This window comes from Sorex araneus, chromosome 1, assembly GCF_027595985.1.
Source record: "Sorex araneus isolate mSorAra2 chromosome 1, mSorAra2.pri, whole genome shotgun sequence".
In the NCBI taxonomy this organism is placed as follows: Eukaryota; Metazoa; Chordata; class Mammalia; order Eulipotyphla; family Soricidae; genus Sorex; species Sorex araneus.
The window spans coordinates 124,197,764-124,217,439 of NC_073302.1; the positions used below are offsets into that span (position 1 = coordinate 124,197,764).

Below are 19,676 nucleotides of genomic sequence, written 5' to 3' on the forward strand. Positions count from 1 at the left end.
AGGCAAGGCGTGCACTTTACCACTGAGCCCCTGAACCGCCACACTAAATAGTGGAAGCCAGAGACAGTACAGTGGGTAAGGCTTGACCCCCAGCACCCCCGAGACCCTAAGGACAGAGCCAGGAGCAATCCAGAGCACAGCCAGGTGTGGCCCAGCCACTCTTACCTCCCAACCACTCTCCACACACATATACACAAAAAAGAACTTTATGACCTAAACTTCAATCATCCTGAAATTCGGGCTTAAGTAAATCAAATTTCTCATTACTTAAAAAAAAAAAAACAGTGTTTAAAAGATCATAGCATGAATCTAATAACTTGGTGAACACCAAAATTAAAGTCAACCTACCTTATCACAAGCCCCATGTAGCATCTGCTGCCTGGGGAAATTCTGCTCTATGTTTTCAGCGATGCTCTGTATTGCTAACAGCTGCTCGTCCATCTTCAGCATCTCAGCTGTGAGCTGCTGGAGCCGGCGAGCTGCAGAGCGTGGCGCAGGGCGTGCGGCAGGCAGGGCCTGTGGTCCCTCCCCCAGCCAGCTCTCCTCTGCAGCCTCTGACTTTGAGCTCTGATCTTGCACAGGAAACTCTGGCTCCAGCATATCTACATTGTAATACAAGGGTGATGTCAGAAGTGATCATAACTAAGAAAGAATTAAATCCTAAGAATCTCATTTTTTGATGTTATATACCCTTGTTTAAAGCTATTTATTCATAATCCCTTCCAAATTGCTTTTAACTTAACAGACACAGAAATAGCATTTCAAATTCTTCTCTTGGAGATCTGCACATTACTAGTGTCACAAAGCTCTAGAGAGGGGACTAGAGTGATCGTACAGTGGGGAGGGCGCTTGCCTTGCACTTGGCTGACCCAGGTTCAATCCCGGGCATCCCATATGGTCTCCTGAGCACTGCCAGGAGTGATTCCTGAGTGCAGAGCCGGGAGTATCCCCTGAGCATTGCCAGGTGTGACCCAAAAAGGAAAAAAAAAAACACAAAAACAAAAAACAAAGCTCTAGAGAGAAATAGTTTGGTTATTACTTTTTCCCTCTATACAAAAATATACATCAAAAAGGCATCTTCGAAATTGGAAGATTTCTTACACTGTCGTATTAAAGTGAGGTGCAATGTTGCTTCCTGCCCTGTGCATCTCAGGCAAACATTAAAGACCAAATTTTCCTTACTCTGAAACTCACCTAATTCCAGACCCCTCTTTCTGACAGTGTTTTCTTCCATTCCTAATGCATTGGGTCTCTGACCCATCACCATGCCTTGGGGTTCGAGTCTCAGCTCATTCTCACTCTAAGTCACGCTGTGTGACAGACTGATGCACAGGTGACCCAACTCATGGCCTTCCTTTGGAGATGCAGCCCTTAAGTCCACCTGTGTCCTGAGAACGCACTGGGTTATTCCCAAAGCATGTCCCACCAAATGTACTGCTTTTGCCCCTCAGGTTGTTCCATCTCTAGAGGATGGGGAAGAGAGCACAACAGCTGAGCTCAGGCTGTGCGTGCAAGAGGCCTGACTTACAGCACTGGGAGCAAACGTTGAGCACTGAAATTAGAGTATGAGAGTAGCTCTGTGTGTATCCTCCAAAAAACAAACAACTAAAACAAACACCTGCTCTTCCTTCCTCCCTAGCTCAGTAATAAACACTATCTGGACCAGTTTTCTAGGCCAGAGGTCCACGAATCAGTCATGGTTCTTCCATTCTCCATATCCAAAGTGACATCAAGTATCTCCACCTCCACTATGACTGCTTAGGTGAGGCTTTCACAATAGAGCCCACACAGCACCCAGAGCTGACTGACTTGACTCGCATCTAGTCCATCTTCCACAGGGACCATAAAAGATCTTTTGAAACACAAACTCCTTCCTTCTCATCTATGCTATTATCATCAGTCTAAAGAACTTAGGAAAAGAGATAAAGGAAGGCCTGAAGTACTGTACTACCTCTGGCCCCTGACAACTCCAGTTTAACATCAAAAGTCATTAAATCCTGTAGAATATTTATTTGTAGTCTCAGTGTCTGTGCAAAATACCCCTATGCTCCAGCATTAGAACAAGATGTGTCATTTGCCTACCTGCTCCTAATCTCTCAATAAGAGAAAAGTCTTTTCTTCTGGCTTCTTTCACAATTACCAAGGTTTAGTGCTAATTTCTGATAAAAAAGTAATTTGGGGAGCAGAAAAGTTGTGCCCTCTATCCAGAACATTCACCTTTGTCCAGATGTACATCTAAAAGCGCAGGCAAGGTGGCACCGGGCTCCTTCACTTCTGTAATGACAGCTTTCCGGCTTCTCTCAGTCATGCAGGATGCAGACACTTCTGCAGGTTTAAAAACTAAATCCATAGTGGTACTGGAAGAATCTATAAAGAATATGAAAGGCATTCAAAACGTAACTCTACACTCTAAACAAGACATTCAGAGAGTCAGAGTCAGAACATTTTCTCCCTTCTTTCCTTCTCTCCCCTCCACCACCCCACTCTCTCTTGTCTCTAGTGTGACTGAACCTAGGACATCACATATGGAAGGGAAGTGCTCTAGTGCTTAGCTACATCCTTGTTCAAAAACGAATTAAGGGGTTGAAGGGATGGTATGGTGGGGATGGCACTTGCCTTGTGCGAAGCAGATCCAGGTTCAATCCCCAGCACCCCATAAAGGCCCCCTGTGACCCCTGAGCGCAGAACCAGTGATCCCTAAGCACAGCCAGTTTTGATCACAACCCTCCCTTCCCAGAAAAGCAAAATTATTACCCTGGTTCTTAAAATTGTGAAAGGGAAAGGCATTAGTAACTGAAGCTGCCAGATAATGTAGCTCTGTAGAAGATGGGGCTTCCATATGATCACTTTGCTGTTTGTGAACATCATCTGAAGACTCTTTCCTGACAGGTAACTCCCGTAGATTATCAGCTTCAATGTCAACCACATTTATGTAAGTGTGTCCAACCTGAACAAACCACATGAAATCAAAAAGGATTTTATTTGTTCCCATTCCATGATAATCGGTCCCCTCCCCCACCCCAAATAAACCGCAGAAAGAGTTTACAGAAGCCTAACTTGTTAGAAACCACAGTTAGAAGCCAAACTGTGGAAAGTGTGGTAATTTGCAGGCAAGGTACTTAAATCTTTCACCTTGAGGGGGTTGGGCCAAAATGCTCTAGAGCTATTTCTGGCTCTGTTCTGGAGTGACTCCTTGGTGGTGCTCAGGAGACCAGATATAGCCTCAGGGATTTGTACCAGGTTCAGCCACATGCAACGCAAGTACCTTAACCCCTGTACTAATTCTTTGGCCAATAAATGTTGTACTTTTTTACCTTTCCAACAAAGCTAGATGTTTTATCATTTAAACAATGCAACTGAATGAGGCTGATGATCTCAACCAACTTAGTACAAAGGTATTATTAAAACTTGCAAACATGAGCTGGAGAGAGAGCACATATGGTGCCCCAAGCTCTACCAAAAGTGATTCCTGAGTGCAGAACAAGAATAAGCTGAGGGGCTGGAGCAATAGTACAGCAGGTAGGGCGTTTGCCTTGCACGAGGCTGACTGAGGTTCGATTCCCAGCATCCCATATGGTCCTCTGGGCACTGCCAGGGGTGATTCCTGAGTGCAGAGCCAGGAGTAACCCCTGTGCATTGCCAGGTGTCACCCAAAAAGAAAAAAAAAAGGAGTAAGCTGAGTATTGCCCATGTGGCCCAAAAACTAACTATATAAAGCTTGCAAATAAAACAATAAAAGCAACACAAATTTAATACCACATCAGACGCTGAAGGTAACAACGGTCTCTCTGATTTTTCAGTGGAAAATCTGACATTTAAATATACATCTGAAACCAAATTCTGAGGAACAGAACAAGATTCATGCTCTGAAAATTAAGAAACAAAAAATAAGAAATAGGGAGAAAAATGCAAGTTAGTTCTAATTCATTAGCTGTGTAAAAAAAGTTATCAAATAATATCATAAAAGGTATTTGTTGAAAATCTAAGTAGTGGTATCACAGGTATAAACAGAATTCTATTCCAAGGGAAATTTAGTCCAAGTATGTCATAACTGAATGATGACTGACCATTGCATTTCTATTATAAATGAAATGCTATAGACTCACTATTTCTGTTTCTGATTAATTGATTTTAGCATTCCATTGAAATATTATAGTTCACATCCTTTAAAGATGCAATTCCGGGCCACAGTGTTAGTACAGCGAGTAGGGTGCGTGCCTTGCTTGTGGCTGACCTGAGTTCCATCCCCAGCACCACAGATGGTTGCCTGAGCCCTACAGGAGTGATCCCTAAACAAAGTACCAGGAGTAAGCCCTGAGCACCACCAAGTGTGGCCCCCAAATCCAAACAAACAACAAAGTATAATTCAATGGTAGCTAGTATATTCACAAAGTCAACAGCAAAATTTCACCACCCAAAAAATAATATTTAATATCTAAGTTTTATAAGTCATTAGCTTCTTATTAAAAAGTAACCCATAATCAACCAACTCAAAAAAAGAAATATGAAAATACTTCGGTATGTAAGCATGAATAATTAAATATTTAAACTATCATTCTATTAAATTGGTTTAACTGCTTTTTAATGAAGAAAGCAACTCCTGTTTTGGCATCATGAAAGCATATTCCTTAAGTGAACATGCCTTCCTCTGAAAAAAGAAATTTTATACCTGATGTAGAAGAAGGGATTTTCTCATTTTTATGGCATTCAGAAACAACTTCTTGAGAAGCAACTTCTTGATCGTGCAGTAAGTTAGGACATTTGAGCAAAAGGAAAACAAAAAGACAAAAAAAAAAATTCACACAGATACACTATACAAATGCAGATTTTAAATATGGTGTATAAACAGTGGTAAAGGGCATATAAAGAATATGTTCTTTTAAATATGGAATTTTCAGACTTACACACTTAGGCCCTGGACCTGATGCTATAAGCACAGCAGAGTCCCAGTGTAGAGCCTACTGACTACAGAAGACTGTCCAGAAATAAAGGCAAGTAACTACTAGGCTTCCTCAAACACATTTAGGCAGGATCATCACTAAAGCATTATTGAGAGAAGGAAAGTCTGGGGGCAGGGAAGATGGTTCAGGGGCAAGTCTCAGCAAGCACAATAAGGACCTGGGTTTGACCCCTAGCACTGCACAGACCCCAACACACTTGGGTGTGACCCTAAAGACCCCCAAGTATTGTCAGAGTAACCGGGTTGGGCCCCAGCAACACTGGGCCAGAGCAGCATTGCATCTCAGAGCTAAGCATGAAGCTATTTGGCCGGGTTGGTCGACTCTCACTAAAAGTGGTCTGTTGGGAGTGTACTGCTTAGGAGGGCCCCCCCAAAAATTAAAATCCTGGATCACCCAATGCATTCATTGAAATAATTACACAAAGAGAGGAGAAATATGCTTACAACACACTTTTTGATGACATAGTTGAATGTGTGGCTTAAAGAGAATCAAATAGAAAATCATGGAATACAAAATATAAATAAACCATTATCCAAATCTAATCCATTGAGGCCAGAGTGATAGCATAGTGGGTAAGACATTCGTCTTGCCACAGCAGACCCAGGTTCAATCCCCAAGCCTGCCCAGAGCTAATTCCTTAGTGTAGAATCAGGAATAACCCATGAGCACTGCTAGTTGTGGTCCCAAAACAAAACAAAAAATCTAATCCATCTCCCAAAATGTACTGGATAGTGAGATACCAGACACTTGACTGCATTATTTTAAATGAGGGGGTGGGCAGGTGGTGGCTGGGAGGTGTCAGTGGAAGGGTGTTCCACCCCATCCAATATTCCCAAATAGTATTAAATAAGTCTTCAATACCTAAAAAAACAATCCATCACAAGCTACTGAATAATGTAAAGCATTTTTATTTTCCTTCTAAATTAACATTTACTTCTATTAGTTGGTATATACAAATACTGAACATATTAAATATTCAAAACCTTTAACACTGCCATTAGACAAGCACTATAAGGTAAAGCAATGTGTTCAGATACAGTCCCGTTGGCACGTCCCTACAAAACAGTGGCCCCATCCAGGGAATCGCTAAGGGTTATCGCTAAGGGAAGGGAGAAGTAAAGCCTATTCGATGGGAGCTCTGCGAGTAACAGACCTGAATCTATGATGATCTAACTACGCACAATGTATTAAATATACTGTTACCTCTAAGCAGTGTGATTACAAATGGTTTCACCTTCTTCTGGCTCCTTTTTTTAAATCCAAGGATGCTACAATAATCACACATTACTACTTTAAATCATAATAACTTGTATAGATTTATATAGAGGCAGAGGGTTCAAAAGGCACTTATGCAATTCTATGCACAAGAAAAACTTTCCTAATATTACAAAGAAAGAATTACAAAGGCGAAAAGAGCAGAGCACTTAAAATTTATGAGGAAGTTTGTTAGATAACAAAATTATAAATTGTAGCTCCTCCAACAAATGTATTCCCTCTCTTCTTGGACATATATATATATACATATATATGGATAAATGGGTATCCATATATATATATATATAAATGGATAAATTGGCTAAATTACTGGACTCCTACATCTCCCACGGCTGACCCAAGAAGATTCGGGATACCTGAACAGACCTAATTGCTATTGAGGAAATTGAAATAGTAATCAAAAGTCTCCCCAAAAAACAAAGTCCCAGCCAAGATGGATTCACTAGTGAATTCGTTGAAACCTTTAAAGAAAACCTACTCCCAAACCTGTTCAAACTTTTCCAGGAAACTGAAGAAAAAGAAACACTTCCAGTTTCTCAGAGGCACATATCACCCTGATACCAAAAGCAGACATACACCACAAAAAGAGAGAATTACAGGCCGATACCGCTGATTAATACAGATGCAAAGTATTAATCAACAAAAGTATAAATTAAACAAAAGAATAAATCAACAAAGAATAAATCAACAAAATACTGGCAAATAGAATTCAGTGACTCATCAATTAAGCAAGAAAAAGATACCAAGGACATCTAGATAGGAAAGGAAGAAGTCAAGCTGTCATTATTTGTGGATGACAGTATACTATACTTAGAAAATATACAAAAAAAAAAGCTCAAAAAAAAAAACACAAAAAAACTAAAAGCTCCTAAAAACAATATGCTTGTAAAGCAGCAGGTTACAAAATCACTACCCAAAAGTCCATGGCTTTCCTATATACAAAAAATTAAAAAGAAAGAGAATTTTAAAAATTCCTGTTCATAGTTGTGCCTCAGAAAATCAAGTACCTCAGAATCAGCTTAGCTAACAAGGTGAAGGACCTGTACAAAGAAAACTACAAAAGATAGGGCTGGAACAATAGCACAGTGGGTAGGGTGTTTGCCTTGCACATGGCTGACCCGGGTTTGATTCCCAGCATACCATATGGTCCCCTGAGCACCGCCAGGGGTAGTTCCTGAGTGCAGAGCCGGAGTAACCCCTGTGCATCACCGGATGTGACCCAAAAAGAAAAATAAAAACCTACAAAACAGTGCTCATGGATTGGAAGAATTAACACTGTCAAAATGGTAATACTTTCCAAAGCGTTGTACAGACTCAATATGGTCCCTATAAGGATACCCATGATTTTTTCAAATAAAGAGAAAAAACACTCCTGAAATTCATATGGGGATTTGAATAGCTAAAGCAATAATAGCTAAAGATAGCTAAAGTAATTCTTCGAAAAAAGAAGATGGGAAGCATCACCTTTCCCAACTTCAAACTGTACCACAAAGCAGCAGTAATTAAAACAACATGGTACTGAAATAGAGACAGACCTGCAGATCAACGGAATAGAGTTAAATATACTGACACAGACCCTCAAATATATGATCACCTAATCTTTGACAAAGGCTGGAGCGATAGCACAGCGGGTAGGGCGTTTGCCTTGCATGCGGCCAACCTGGGTTTGATTCCCCCACCCCTCTCGGAGAGCCCGATGAGCTACCAAGAATATCTCATCTGCATGGCAGAGCCTGGCAAGCTACCCAAGGTATACTCGATATGCCAAAAACAGTAACAAATCTCACAATGGAGATGTTACTGGTGCCCGCTCAAGCAAATTAATGAGCAACGGGTGACAGTGAATATATATATATATATAAGATATATATATATATACACATTCTATGGTCAGAAATGTCAGAAAATAAACTTTGATATCAAAAAAAGAAAGTCAATATAAGTCTGAAAAGCAAAACAATAGAAGCTGAGCAAATAAAGAGCTCCAAACTGAGGAGGAAACCACCAGGAAACATCAGAGGTGGAAAGTAGCCTGAAAAGAAATGGATAGCATATTTGAGCACTATGGGATGATGTTCAGGAAAAACAATATAAGAATCTTCGGAGTCCCTGAAGAATAGAAGGGAAATGTGATGAAAAACAATAGTTAAATAAGTCATCAAGGAGATCTTCCCAGAGTTGAAGATTATAGACACCAAGATCCAAGAGGTCCAAAGGGTCCCAGTGAAAATAGACTCAACTAGGAAAACTGCAAGACTCATTATACTCAAAAACAACAAAATCCAAAGATGGAGATAGAATACTGAGAGCAGCAAGATCAAAAAGGGAACTCACAAAGGAAAGCCCGTAAGGTAAACAGTAGGCCTATCAAATGGAACCCTCTGAGCCAGCAGAGCATGGAGGGATATAGTTCAAAAACTCAATATGAACACCACACTAAGTCTACACTATCCATCTAGATTATCATTCAGATTTAAAGGAACTGTAGCCAGCTTCATGGAAGGCAACAGGTCAGGGAATTCATAGTTCTGAAGCCAGTTTTGCAAGAAGCAATCACACAGCTAATTTAAGGGACAAGAGAAACTTTCCGTCATTCAGCATTGAGTAGAACACTCACTCATGATGCATATGGTTTCCTACACTACATTTAAGAAAGGTTAAAAACATATAACAGTTCACCATCACAAATCGATTTTTATCAATTTATTTTCTGACAATTCTATTTACCATTTAAGTTTTATTGAACCAAATAATTTGAAATAAATTTGATATGGCGGCGGCCACTATTGCAGGCTGGAGGGTGGGAGGGAACCTGGAGATATTGGTGGAGGAAGGTGACATTGGTGTTGAAACGTTATATGCCTGAAACAACTCTACTATGAACAACTTTCCAAATTATGGTGTCTCAATAATATTCCTGGAAAAAAACATTGAGATATATCAAATATTGCTAAAAAAAAAAAAAGAAAAACAGTATTTTACCTGGGTCTGTATTTGTACTTGCATCCTGATGTCCTATAACTTTCTTTCTTACAGAGGCCATGAAATGCAATCCAGCTGAAGTATTAACATTATCTTGAAGCATTTCTTTAACAATAAAACATTGGAAGCAATCACTGAGAAGCCAATAAACAATCAGAAGAGTGAGTAACTCGAGAAACATGGTAGATCAGGGAACACAGTCAAAGGCCTGGAGCACATGCTTCGGATGTAGGAGACCTGGGTTTGATCTCAGCACCAACTGGGTCTGGAGCTAGAAATCCCAAATACTTACTTCCAGGTGTAGCTCTCTCCTCACCTTCCTCCCCCCAAAACAGGGAAAAGGAAAGAAAGAAGGGGTGGGATGGAGGGGGGGCAGGAGGGGAGAGAGAGAGAGCAAGCGAGAAAGCGAGAAATGTGAGTTACAGGTGTCCAGATGTAATCAAAATGTACTCTTTCTCAGCTGACTCAATGGCAGCTCAGTTCTAGTTAAACCAAAACTATAAAGGACACTTTGCTTTTGTTTTTTGTTGTTGTTTGTTTGTTTGTTTGTTTGTTTGAGGGCCACATCCAGGGGTAGTCAGGGGAACACATCAGGTGCTAGGGAACTATATCAAGGTTGGCTGCATACAAGACAAGCATCCTACCCCCACTATAACACCTATCTATGGCCAGCAGAAGCACCCGGGCATTCCTTCTGACTAATGAGGATCCAGCAGAAATTGTTAATCGGGGAAGTGATGTGGCTGGGCTAATGTTCCACAAAAAGCACCCCAGCATGTGCAAAACAGAGACGAGGGAATAAAATTAAGGAAAGGTGGGGCTGGAGAGATAGCACAGCGGGTAGGGCGTTTGCCTTGCACGCGGCCGACCCGGGTTCAAATCCCAGCATCCCATATGGTCCCCTGAGCATGGCCAGGGGTAATTCCTGAGTGAAGAGCCAGGAGTAACCTCTGTGCATTGCCAGGTGTGACCCAAAAAAAAGCAAAAAAAAAAAAAAAAAAAAATTAAGGAAAGGCAATCAGGAAGATGAGACTATAGTTGAAGTCCAAATAAATACCTACGAGTGGTGAGTAGAGGAGAAAGGGTAAATTTTTGTTTGCTTGTCTGTTTGCTTACTTTTGCCACACCCACCGGTTCTCAGGCTGAGTGCTGGCTCTGCTCTCAGCGATCACTCCTGGAAGGCTCAGGGAACTGTGTGTGAAGCAGGGGATCAAACCCGGTTTGGATGTGTGCAAGACAAGAGCCCTATCCTCTGTACTATGACAACAGACAGCTCCCTTCTATTTGCCAAGTGGGAGGTGCTACCTAATTCATAAAGAGATTAATAAAGCAAGGAGGAGGGGGGAAGGGAAGAAGGAAGAGGAAGAGGAAGGGGTCAGAGACAGTACAGCTTTTGTGCAGCTCACTAGGTTCAATCCCTGGCAACCCATATAATTCCCTGAGCCCAGCAGAATAAAGCCTGAGCTCAGAGCTAAGACTAAACCCTGAGCACACCATGTGTGCCCCGCCCCCTCCAAATCCGGCCCCCAAAATGGAAGAACAGAATTGACAGGATGAGGAAAAGCAGAATTCAGAATAAGAAATGTCAGGGGCCCACATTGACAGCAATACAAGTGGAGACAGAGAATACAGGGAGCCAAAGCAGCTGGTGGGGAGGATAACGAACTGAGTGTGCATATGGGGAACTTGAGAGGACTCCTATTCAAACGGAAAGATCAGATGGAAGGAGAATCAGACTCGAAAGACTATTATGGTAGTTTGGAATTTAGATGTAGATTTTTCTCTGGAGATCACTCAGGGAGAATAAAGAGAGTACCAATTATGGCACATCATACATGCACTCTATTAAATATATAAAGGATATACAATATATAGCATTGTATGTGCACACACATATATGAAGTATATACTAGGCGTCTGTCCTCAGCTCCAGGCTCAGAATTCCTTTAACTCTTAGAATTTCCTGAGTGGTGATGAGAGTTTTTGGTAGTATAAAGTACCTCCCTTGATCCCACTGGCGTAATGTTTATGAAGTGACTCCGGGCAGGTCCCCAGCTTTACATATAGTTCCCTGAGTCTTCCAGAAGTGACCCCTGAGAGCAGCTTCAGGAGTAAGCTCTGAGAACTGCTGGGTTTGGAAAAATAAGCAAACAGACAAGCAAACAAAAAGTCACAATGGGTGCTGGTCCACACAATCAGAGAATTAGCACAATCAGCTCCAATCCTGATCCCATCCAACTCCAGGGAGGGGAGAGCAACTGGAGACTCACCATAGAGTCATGAAGGTCCTTAAACTCCTGACATAGTGAGGCTAAGGGAAGGTATGCAGGGAGGAGAGCAGCACCAGAGAGGGCAGGAGCTCTATGACTACACTCACCCCTTGGACTGTGTGTAGAGTCTACACAGTCATTCTGAGCTGCAACCTTTGAGATAAAACTATAATCATAAACAAAGTGCTTTCTTGAGTCTGGAGTCATTCATGCACATTTGTGATCTTAGAGGGGGTATCTAGGGAACTCCCCAAATGGAAGCCAATTGGGAGGACATGTAGAGGTCTGGGACCTTGTTTGTAGTGGGTTTCTGAAGTGGGCCACTTGTTTGGGACTTTGCCTGTGGGGTACGTGCAAATTTGAGGTAAGCAGTGTTAGACTAGACCTGAATTATATGATGCCAAGTTAGGTAAAAAAACTGAAGAACTGTGGCCTGAATTGACACAATATACATTTACTGGAGAATGATGTAGTATCATTGACTGTAGAATGGTGATAAGGTAACATATCTATATTAAAATGAGTATGTTAGGTAAAATACTAAAATACAGAAATACAAAACCCGTGCGGCTGCTAGTGCGACCGCTTGACTTCATATCTCTTCATTTTCAGCAATGGAAAACAAATTATCAAATGCTTCCTTTTCACAGCAGGTCCGACTTTAGGGGGGAGAAATTCCAAACAATAATAGTGAGTTTTTTCATCTATGGTATATAGAATATCAGAGTGGGAGACTAATACCCAAGAACTGTAGAAATAAGTACCAGGAGGTTGACTCCATGGCTTCGCGGCTGGCCTCACGTTCCGGGGAAAGGGCAACTCAGAGAAGCGATCACCAACTACATTGTAGTTGAAGGCCATGTGGGGGAAGGGAGTTGCGGGCTGAATGAGGGCTAGAGACTGAGCACAGCGGCCACTCAACACCTTTATTGCAAACCACAAGAGCTAATTAGAGAGAGAGAACAGAAGGGAATGCCCTGCCACAGTGGCAGGGTGGGGTGGGGGGGAGATGGGATTGGGGAGGGTGGGAGGGACGCCGGGTTTATGGGTGGTGGAGAATGGGCACTGGTGAAGGGATGGGTTCCCGAACTTTGTATGAGGGAAGTATAAGCACAAAAGTGTATAAATCTGTAATTGTACCCTCACGGTGATTCTCTAATTAAAAATAAATAAAGTACAAAAAAAATAAATAAATAAATAAATAAATAAATAAAATACTACAAAAAAAAATAATAGTGAGTTTTTTGCTGAAATATTGAATGTAATCAAAGTAAAGTGAAAGTAAAGTGAAATTTATCAGTTACACAGGCGGGGTGAGGGGCTGGGGAGGTGGGGGGTGGGGGGGAGGTATACCGTGATTCTTGATGGTGGAATATGTGCACTGGTGAAGGGATGGGTGTTCAAGCATTGTATAACTGAGACTTAAACCTGAAAGCTTTGTAACTTTCCACATGGTGATTCAATAAAAGCATAATTTTTTTTTAAAAATTAGTATGTTAGGGCTGGAATGATAGCAGAGCAGGAAGGATGTTTGCCTTGCATGCAGCTGACTTGGGCTCAACCCCCAGTATCCCATATGGTTCCCTGAGCACTGCCAGGAGCAATTCCTGATTGCAAAACCAGAAGTAACTTCTGAGAATTGTCAGGTGTGACCCCCAACAAGCCAACAAAATGAAAACAGTACCAGAGTGATGGTACAGTGGGTAAGGCACTTGCCTTGCACACAGCCAACCTGGATTCAATCCCTGACACCACATATGGTACCCGGTGTCCCACCAGAAATGATCCCTGAGTGCAGAGCTAGGAGTAAGCCCTGAGCACTGCTGGGTGTCCCAAAAGCACAAATAAATCAATGACATCAACAAAATCACTCACGCAGACAAAAGAAAGAAGAAAAGTCCTTGACTTTTTGTTTTGTTTGTTAGGAATGAGCCCACGTTCTTAAACATGCAAGGCAAACACCCTACCAAGTGAGCTACATCTCTAGTCCCAGAAGAAAATGGTTTTAAGATGAAAAAGTGGAGAAAAAGAATCCCAGATGTATTAGAAAGATGAGTAATAAGCTAAGGAGTTCAGGGAATTAAAAACAGCTGGGTTTAGGCATGCAGAGGCCTGATGTAGGGTAAGGACACTAAGAAAGGGAAAGAGAATTAGGTCAAGCACTAAGTGAAGGACTGAAGAAACAAAGATGATGGGAAAATGAAGAGGTTTTTTTTTTCTTTTTGGGTCACACCTGGCAATGCACAGGGGTTACTCCTGGCTCTGTACTCAGGAATTACTCCTGGCGGTGCTCAGGGGACCATATGGGATGCTGGGAATCGAACCCGGGTCGGCCGCATGCAAAGCAAACGCCCTACCCGATGTGCTATAGCTCCAGCCTGAGGTTTTTTTTTTTTTTAATAAAATACCAATTCAAGTTTTTTCTGTTTTGCTTTGTTTTGTTTTTAGGCCACACATGACAGTGTTCAGGGTTTATTCCAGGATCACCCCTGGTGGGGCATTGAGGACTGAACCTGGGTCAGCAAAACAAACACCTTCCCCACTGTACTGTGTTGCCACAAACAAGGTCTAAACAGTGTCTTGCTGTGTTTCCATAGAGAGATTTACAAAAACAGACACAGTTCAGGTCTGATTTGTGACCATAATGTATAAACCTGTACTCTAGGGGACCAACACACACACACACACCCCACCCCCACACACACCCCCCCACACACACACATCTTGTCTTGTCAAAGATAACATAAAAATAATTTGCTCTCATTTTTATGTGTATACTTCTAGAAAGCTGATTTTAACTCAACTTCGATAGAATAGTAATTGTACATTACACATACCAAATGGAATGTCAAAGTCGTCCAAAGGCTGGGAACCATGATGATCTTGTTGCTCCTACACAAATGCCCAAATGATTAATCAATGATTAACTGGAAGCTATATTCGGTAGCTATAAGGACTACTGAATTATTAGATATAAGTTAAAGCTTATTATCAAAATATTAAGCACCAACTTAATAAACAGCACCAACTTAATGAAGTTACTAAATTATGATATACAATTCTCTCTTGCAGGGTAGCTTTCAAGTTGATACAGTAAACCCATCCTATCAAAATGCTCATGGATTCAGGGTTTTTACCAAATGCCTCCAGACATGCTATTGAAGACCCAACTGAAAAAAACTTTTAAAAATCTGTATAAAGAAAATTCTTCTTTTAAGTCTGGTGCTGCAAACAATGTCAATCACCAAATTTAAAAGAAATATTTGAAAAAAATTACTGAAATATAGGTTATACAACAAACCTATGTCCTGTGAAATCCTAGAGGTATCTAAAAGAGATGAAACTGTAACAGTTAAAAAAAAAATCATACCACTGGATTAAGATGTAACAGAAAAAAGATTTTTAATCCCAAATATTAGCTTGTCATGAGGCACATAAACTAAGCTAGTTTTTGACTGCCCATCAAGATAATTTTCACAATCACAACTATTTATCTACTCTGCGATGGAGGTATGAAACATGGATTTATGTATTAAATGATGTAAGATTTTCCTAGTCATAATCAGAAACTCATGGCCATCAGAAACTAGACAGACCACACAGACATTCCAAACTCTGTGCACAGGGAAAATGTAGAACAGATTTTTATACCTTGGGTTTCATAACGACATCTGATTCATCGTCCTTCTTGATGGAATCCTTTGGATGGAAAGGTACACTTGGTTCAGTCCTTACTGTCTCTTGCAGCTCTTTCTCTATTCGTCTCCTTTGTCTGTTCAGATCAATAGGTATATTTTTACTCTCTTAGTAGTATCGGTTTCATTTGTATTGCAGGGAAACAGTTATCAAAGTAATATTAAATTGCTACCAATGGCACTAAATTATCTAGTTATCCTTCTAGAATCCAAGTAACAATAAGCAAACATCTGAGACAAGTAAAAGTCATTTTCAGTTCTTCAACTCTTGAACTGACTATTCTGTATTCAACAATAAGATCTCAGGTCAGAGTTTAAAGAAATTAAATACACTTAAGCACTTCAGCAAAATCCCAGCTAGAAGAACAGGTGACAAAAATAAATAAATAAATAAATAAAATTTAAAAATTAGGAGAAGTTTTCTTTGAAGAGGAAACAAGAAAAGATGGAAAGAGGAAACCATTTATGGAAGAAGAATGGCTACAGATTTTAGGATTGATAAATGTGAAAGGTTTTTTTTTTCAAGATTAATATGTATTTTATATGTAACGTATAAGCAACTCATTTAATTTAATTTAATCTACCAATTAGGAGTCAGAGTGGAAGCTCAAGAAGCTGAGTCCATGCCTTAGCACGCAGGAAGCCTGGGTTTGATCCATGGAACCATACAGTTCCCCAGAGATACTCCCAAGTATTGACTGGGAGTAGCCCCAAGCACTAGTGAGTATGGCCCTAACACTGAGATCACCATCATCATTAACATCATCATATCATAATCATCAATCATCAACCAATCAATACATGTACTGAATATCCATTCCTCATCAGAGATCATCCAAACTCTTGTTTGTTTTTTTAACATAGCATGCCCATTTCATAAAAAATGGGCATGCTATGTTAAAAAAAAAAAACTCACACAATAAAATAACTAAAATAACTCACACAACTTACCCTCCTGTTTCTTATAATAGAGTCTGGCACATACGTAAGAGGAATAACAATAACTATTAGTACAGTATTCTGAATGATACCTGAAATATTAAATCAGATACCAAATATTTGTTTTTCAAAACATGACTGTTCATCCTAGCACAGAAAAACAATGTTTAAATTTTTTAATCACTAGTACAGAAAAATTTTAAGAATCTCCAGTCTATGAATCTTGAGTTCCTTAATAAAATTTAAAATATTCATGTCTCTCATAAGTGCTTTTCTTAGCATAAGATGTTTCCAAATGAATGACATTCATTCAAAAATGGTAATATGAACTTGGGTATAAACTCTGAGAAGCTAAGTCAAATAACTTCATCTTTTTGTTATTATAGTAAAAAAAATCTAACAAGTATTTTATATGAAGTAAAATTTCACTTGAAACTTGCCTTTTTCTACTGTTCCTCTCTTGTCTCACTTCAGATTCCTCAATTTTAACTTTTAGAAGCTGAAGTTGTCTCAAATTGCCTTGCTCAAATATATCATGTGCTAGTTTTTGTTGGTTTTGTTTAAATGCCATGAGATTTTCTAGTGGAATAAGATGTGGTTTTTTATACTATAAGAAATAAAGAATAATTTAAAGTTAACAAATATCAATTAAATGACATGTTAATTAAAATTTGACAAAAAACTTCCTAAAATTGAGATGTGCTACAGACACAAGTCAAAAACAATAAATTGATCAGGACTAGCAAGATGAGTATGCAGATGTTAAAGAGCAAATTATTTGAGAGCACTAAAAATTTCAACTAAGTCATTCTACATCATTTATTAAATTAGAAGTCTTGGTGGGGTACACCCAACGGTTCTCAAGGGTGGCCCCTGGCAGGGCTCAGGGACCCATAAGTTGTACCAGGAATAGAACAAGTTTGGCAGCATGCAAGACAAGTGCTTTTATCACTATACTATTTCTCCAGCCTTATTCTCATATTCTTAATTTCTTTTCTATATTAAAAATATTCCGTCTAAGATTACTCGTTCAAGGTTGTGTTCTTGCTTGAACATTTTCTCCCTTGAACTCTGTTTTTTCCACTCTGGAAAAGGTCTGTGTTCTCTTTGAACATGTATTTCTCTCCCCTTGTCTAAGAAAATTTCATTCAATAAAAACTATCTTGCATCACTGAAAAAGAAATACATATACACATACATTACATATATTCCTTCTTGGCCAGAGAGATTGTTTAATGGGCTGGCAGAGTCCTGAGTTAAATCCCCAACATCACATGGTCCCCTGAACACTGGTAGGGCCAAACCCAAGGACAGAGCCAGAAGTAGTCCCCAAGTACCACTAGTTGTACCCCGAAAAATATTTCCTTTCTGCAGCAGGGAGATTGCTAAGATCAGGACATGTGACTTGCATGCACAAGGTCCCATGTTCAGTCCCCATAACTGCATGCCCAAATGCCACAAAACTGCAGGGCCCAAGCAGCTCCATATCGCCAGACCCCTAGCACTGCACTCCCTAGAAGCAATCCCCCCCCAAAAGAAAAAAGGTTTCCTTTAATAATGGTAAATGATAGAATTTCTAGCATTTAATCTAAAAACCTTTGGAACAGGGAGATTTATGGGGAAGAGATTACAGGTATAGATTACCAATATGTTGATAACTAGTGCTGGTGGATGACAACAATTTAGGGGTTCATCTAAACCCTTACAGAATTCTGATTTTCCATTCCTTTGATTCTTTCTTTGCTATTCATAAAAGGTTCAGAGGAAAAGAAGCCATGGGAAATTCTTTCTCTATGAAATGATCATTTATTTTCCCCAATACAAAAAATAAATTCAAAAAAGGGTTATTTTTTAAAATACACAATTAATTATACACCTTGGCTCCCTCAACAATTTTAACCTACAAAAAATGTAAAGGCGGGGCTGGAGCCATAGCACAGCAGGTAGGGCATTTCCCTTGCACATGGTCGACCCAGGTTCGATTCCCAGCCTCCCACATGGAGCACCGCCAGGAATTATTCCTGAGTGCAGAGCCAGGAGTTAATCCCTGTGCATGGCTGTGTGTGACCCAAAAAAACAAAAAAACAAAAAAAAATAAAGAGAAAGAAAAGTAAAGGCAATGATACTACAACCTCAAGGAATCTCAATGTTCTTTGTCTTTCTAAACACATACACAAATAAGAATGCCCAAGGCTGGAGAGATAGAACAGCAGGTAGGGCACTTGCTTTGCACACAGCCAACCAGAGGTGGTCCCCATTGCCTGGTGTGTCCCCAAAACCAACATGTAAATATATATAAGAAAAGTTGTCATTTTACTTACTTTTCTTCAGAGCAGAATATGTATGAGATGCCAGAAAATTCTGGCATTAATAGATAAGAAACATTTAAGAATTTTATAAACCATATTATTATTTAAGCCTGATTTTTATATTTTACCAATAACAAAAGCATTATTTTTTTGTAAAGAAATATATAAGAACTTTTCATTGAACAGATAATATTTATGTTATGAAAAGTGCAGGAGAGGTATGTTTATAGTAGAGGTATGTTTTTGCCTTGCCTAGTAAAAACCATTACCATATTTTCCGGGGACAGATATGAATGAAGTAATGCTAGTCTTGGGTAGTTTCTTTCTTCGACAACAGTTCTGATTGGCACTGATGGAAGTGTAATTGCTGTACTTGGGGCAGAGGAAAATAAACAAGGTGATTTGAGTTGAAGATGCAATAATGGAAGTCCAAAAGAATTCTGAGATGGTATCTCAAAGGGTGCTGGGATGACATCAAATAGTTTTTCTGGTCGTAAAAATAGTGAAGATTCCTGTCGAAGTTTTGAGTTTTTATGTCCAACATACTGATCCATGTTCACATGTTTTGGGACTTCTGTGGGTACTTTTTCTGCCCATTTCTTCTGCTCGTCTGCTTTTTCCATGACTCCAGTATTAGACCAGTTCAAATTCAAATCAGGCATTAAAGAAGTGTGCACTGCTTCCTGTGGCAAAGGAGACTGGAAGGAATCAGACGGTCCCCAGGCCTCTCTTGGCTGCAGTGGAGGTCTTAGGGGAGCTGCTGGGATTCTTCCTGAATGGAAGGAAAAGGGCTTACAGTCATATTTAGGCTGGAATTGGAGCAAAGGAAAACCATCATGAAGTTGGAAAGGTTTAGCGGTTGGGATAAGGGTAGGCGCCTTAGGAATGGCAGCAGATGTGGACAAAAGATGGAGCTGAGTATTGCCGGCAGGGGCTGGAGACAACGAAGGAGGTGGTACGTTTTGAGATGCTGGAGTTGGTCCTCTATTCTGGGGCTGGACTTCTAACTTACACAGAGAAATATTCCCATGTGGAACACTCTGGAAGAAAAAAAGGTCGACATTGAGAATATATTACAAACACCTACTTTGTAAATGATGTTCAATGTTCTTGAGGGGCAGGAATGTAACAACTGCTTTGGAGAAGCCAAAATTAAACCATTGGACTTCTAGAATAACTTTTTTTGGGGGGTTGGGGGGCACACCCGTTGATGCACAGCGGGTACTCCTGGCTCACGCACTCAGG

At 40.2% G+C, this 19,676-nt stretch overlaps 1 protein-coding gene across 1 annotated transcript in view; it reads right to left on the bottom strand.

The window, feature by feature from the left end:
* The window catches only part of CPLANE1 (ciliogenesis and planar polarity effector complex subunit 1), a 115,822-nt gene that overhangs the window by 26,836 nt on the left and 69,310 nt on the right, over window positions 1-19,676 (bottom strand). The window contains exons 35-44 of the mRNA XM_055144743.1: window positions 18,701-19,471; window positions 16,563-16,729; window positions 15,140-15,260; window positions 14,326-14,380; window positions 9,219-9,323; window positions 4,670-4,735; window positions 3,757-3,866; window positions 2,755-2,947; window positions 2,218-2,367; window positions 349-602 (exon numbers count right to left, since the gene is read on the bottom strand). Of these exons, the coding sequence (XP_055000718.1) occupies window positions 349-602; window positions 2,218-2,367; window positions 2,755-2,947; window positions 3,757-3,866; window positions 4,670-4,735; window positions 9,219-9,323; window positions 14,326-14,380; window positions 15,140-15,260; window positions 16,563-16,729; window positions 18,701-19,471 (1,992 nt within the window). The remainder of the gene's footprint in view (window positions 1-348; window positions 603-2,217; window positions 2,368-2,754; window positions 2,948-3,756; window positions 3,867-4,669; window positions 4,736-9,218; window positions 9,324-14,325; window positions 14,381-15,139; window positions 15,261-16,562; window positions 16,730-18,700; window positions 19,472-19,676) is intronic.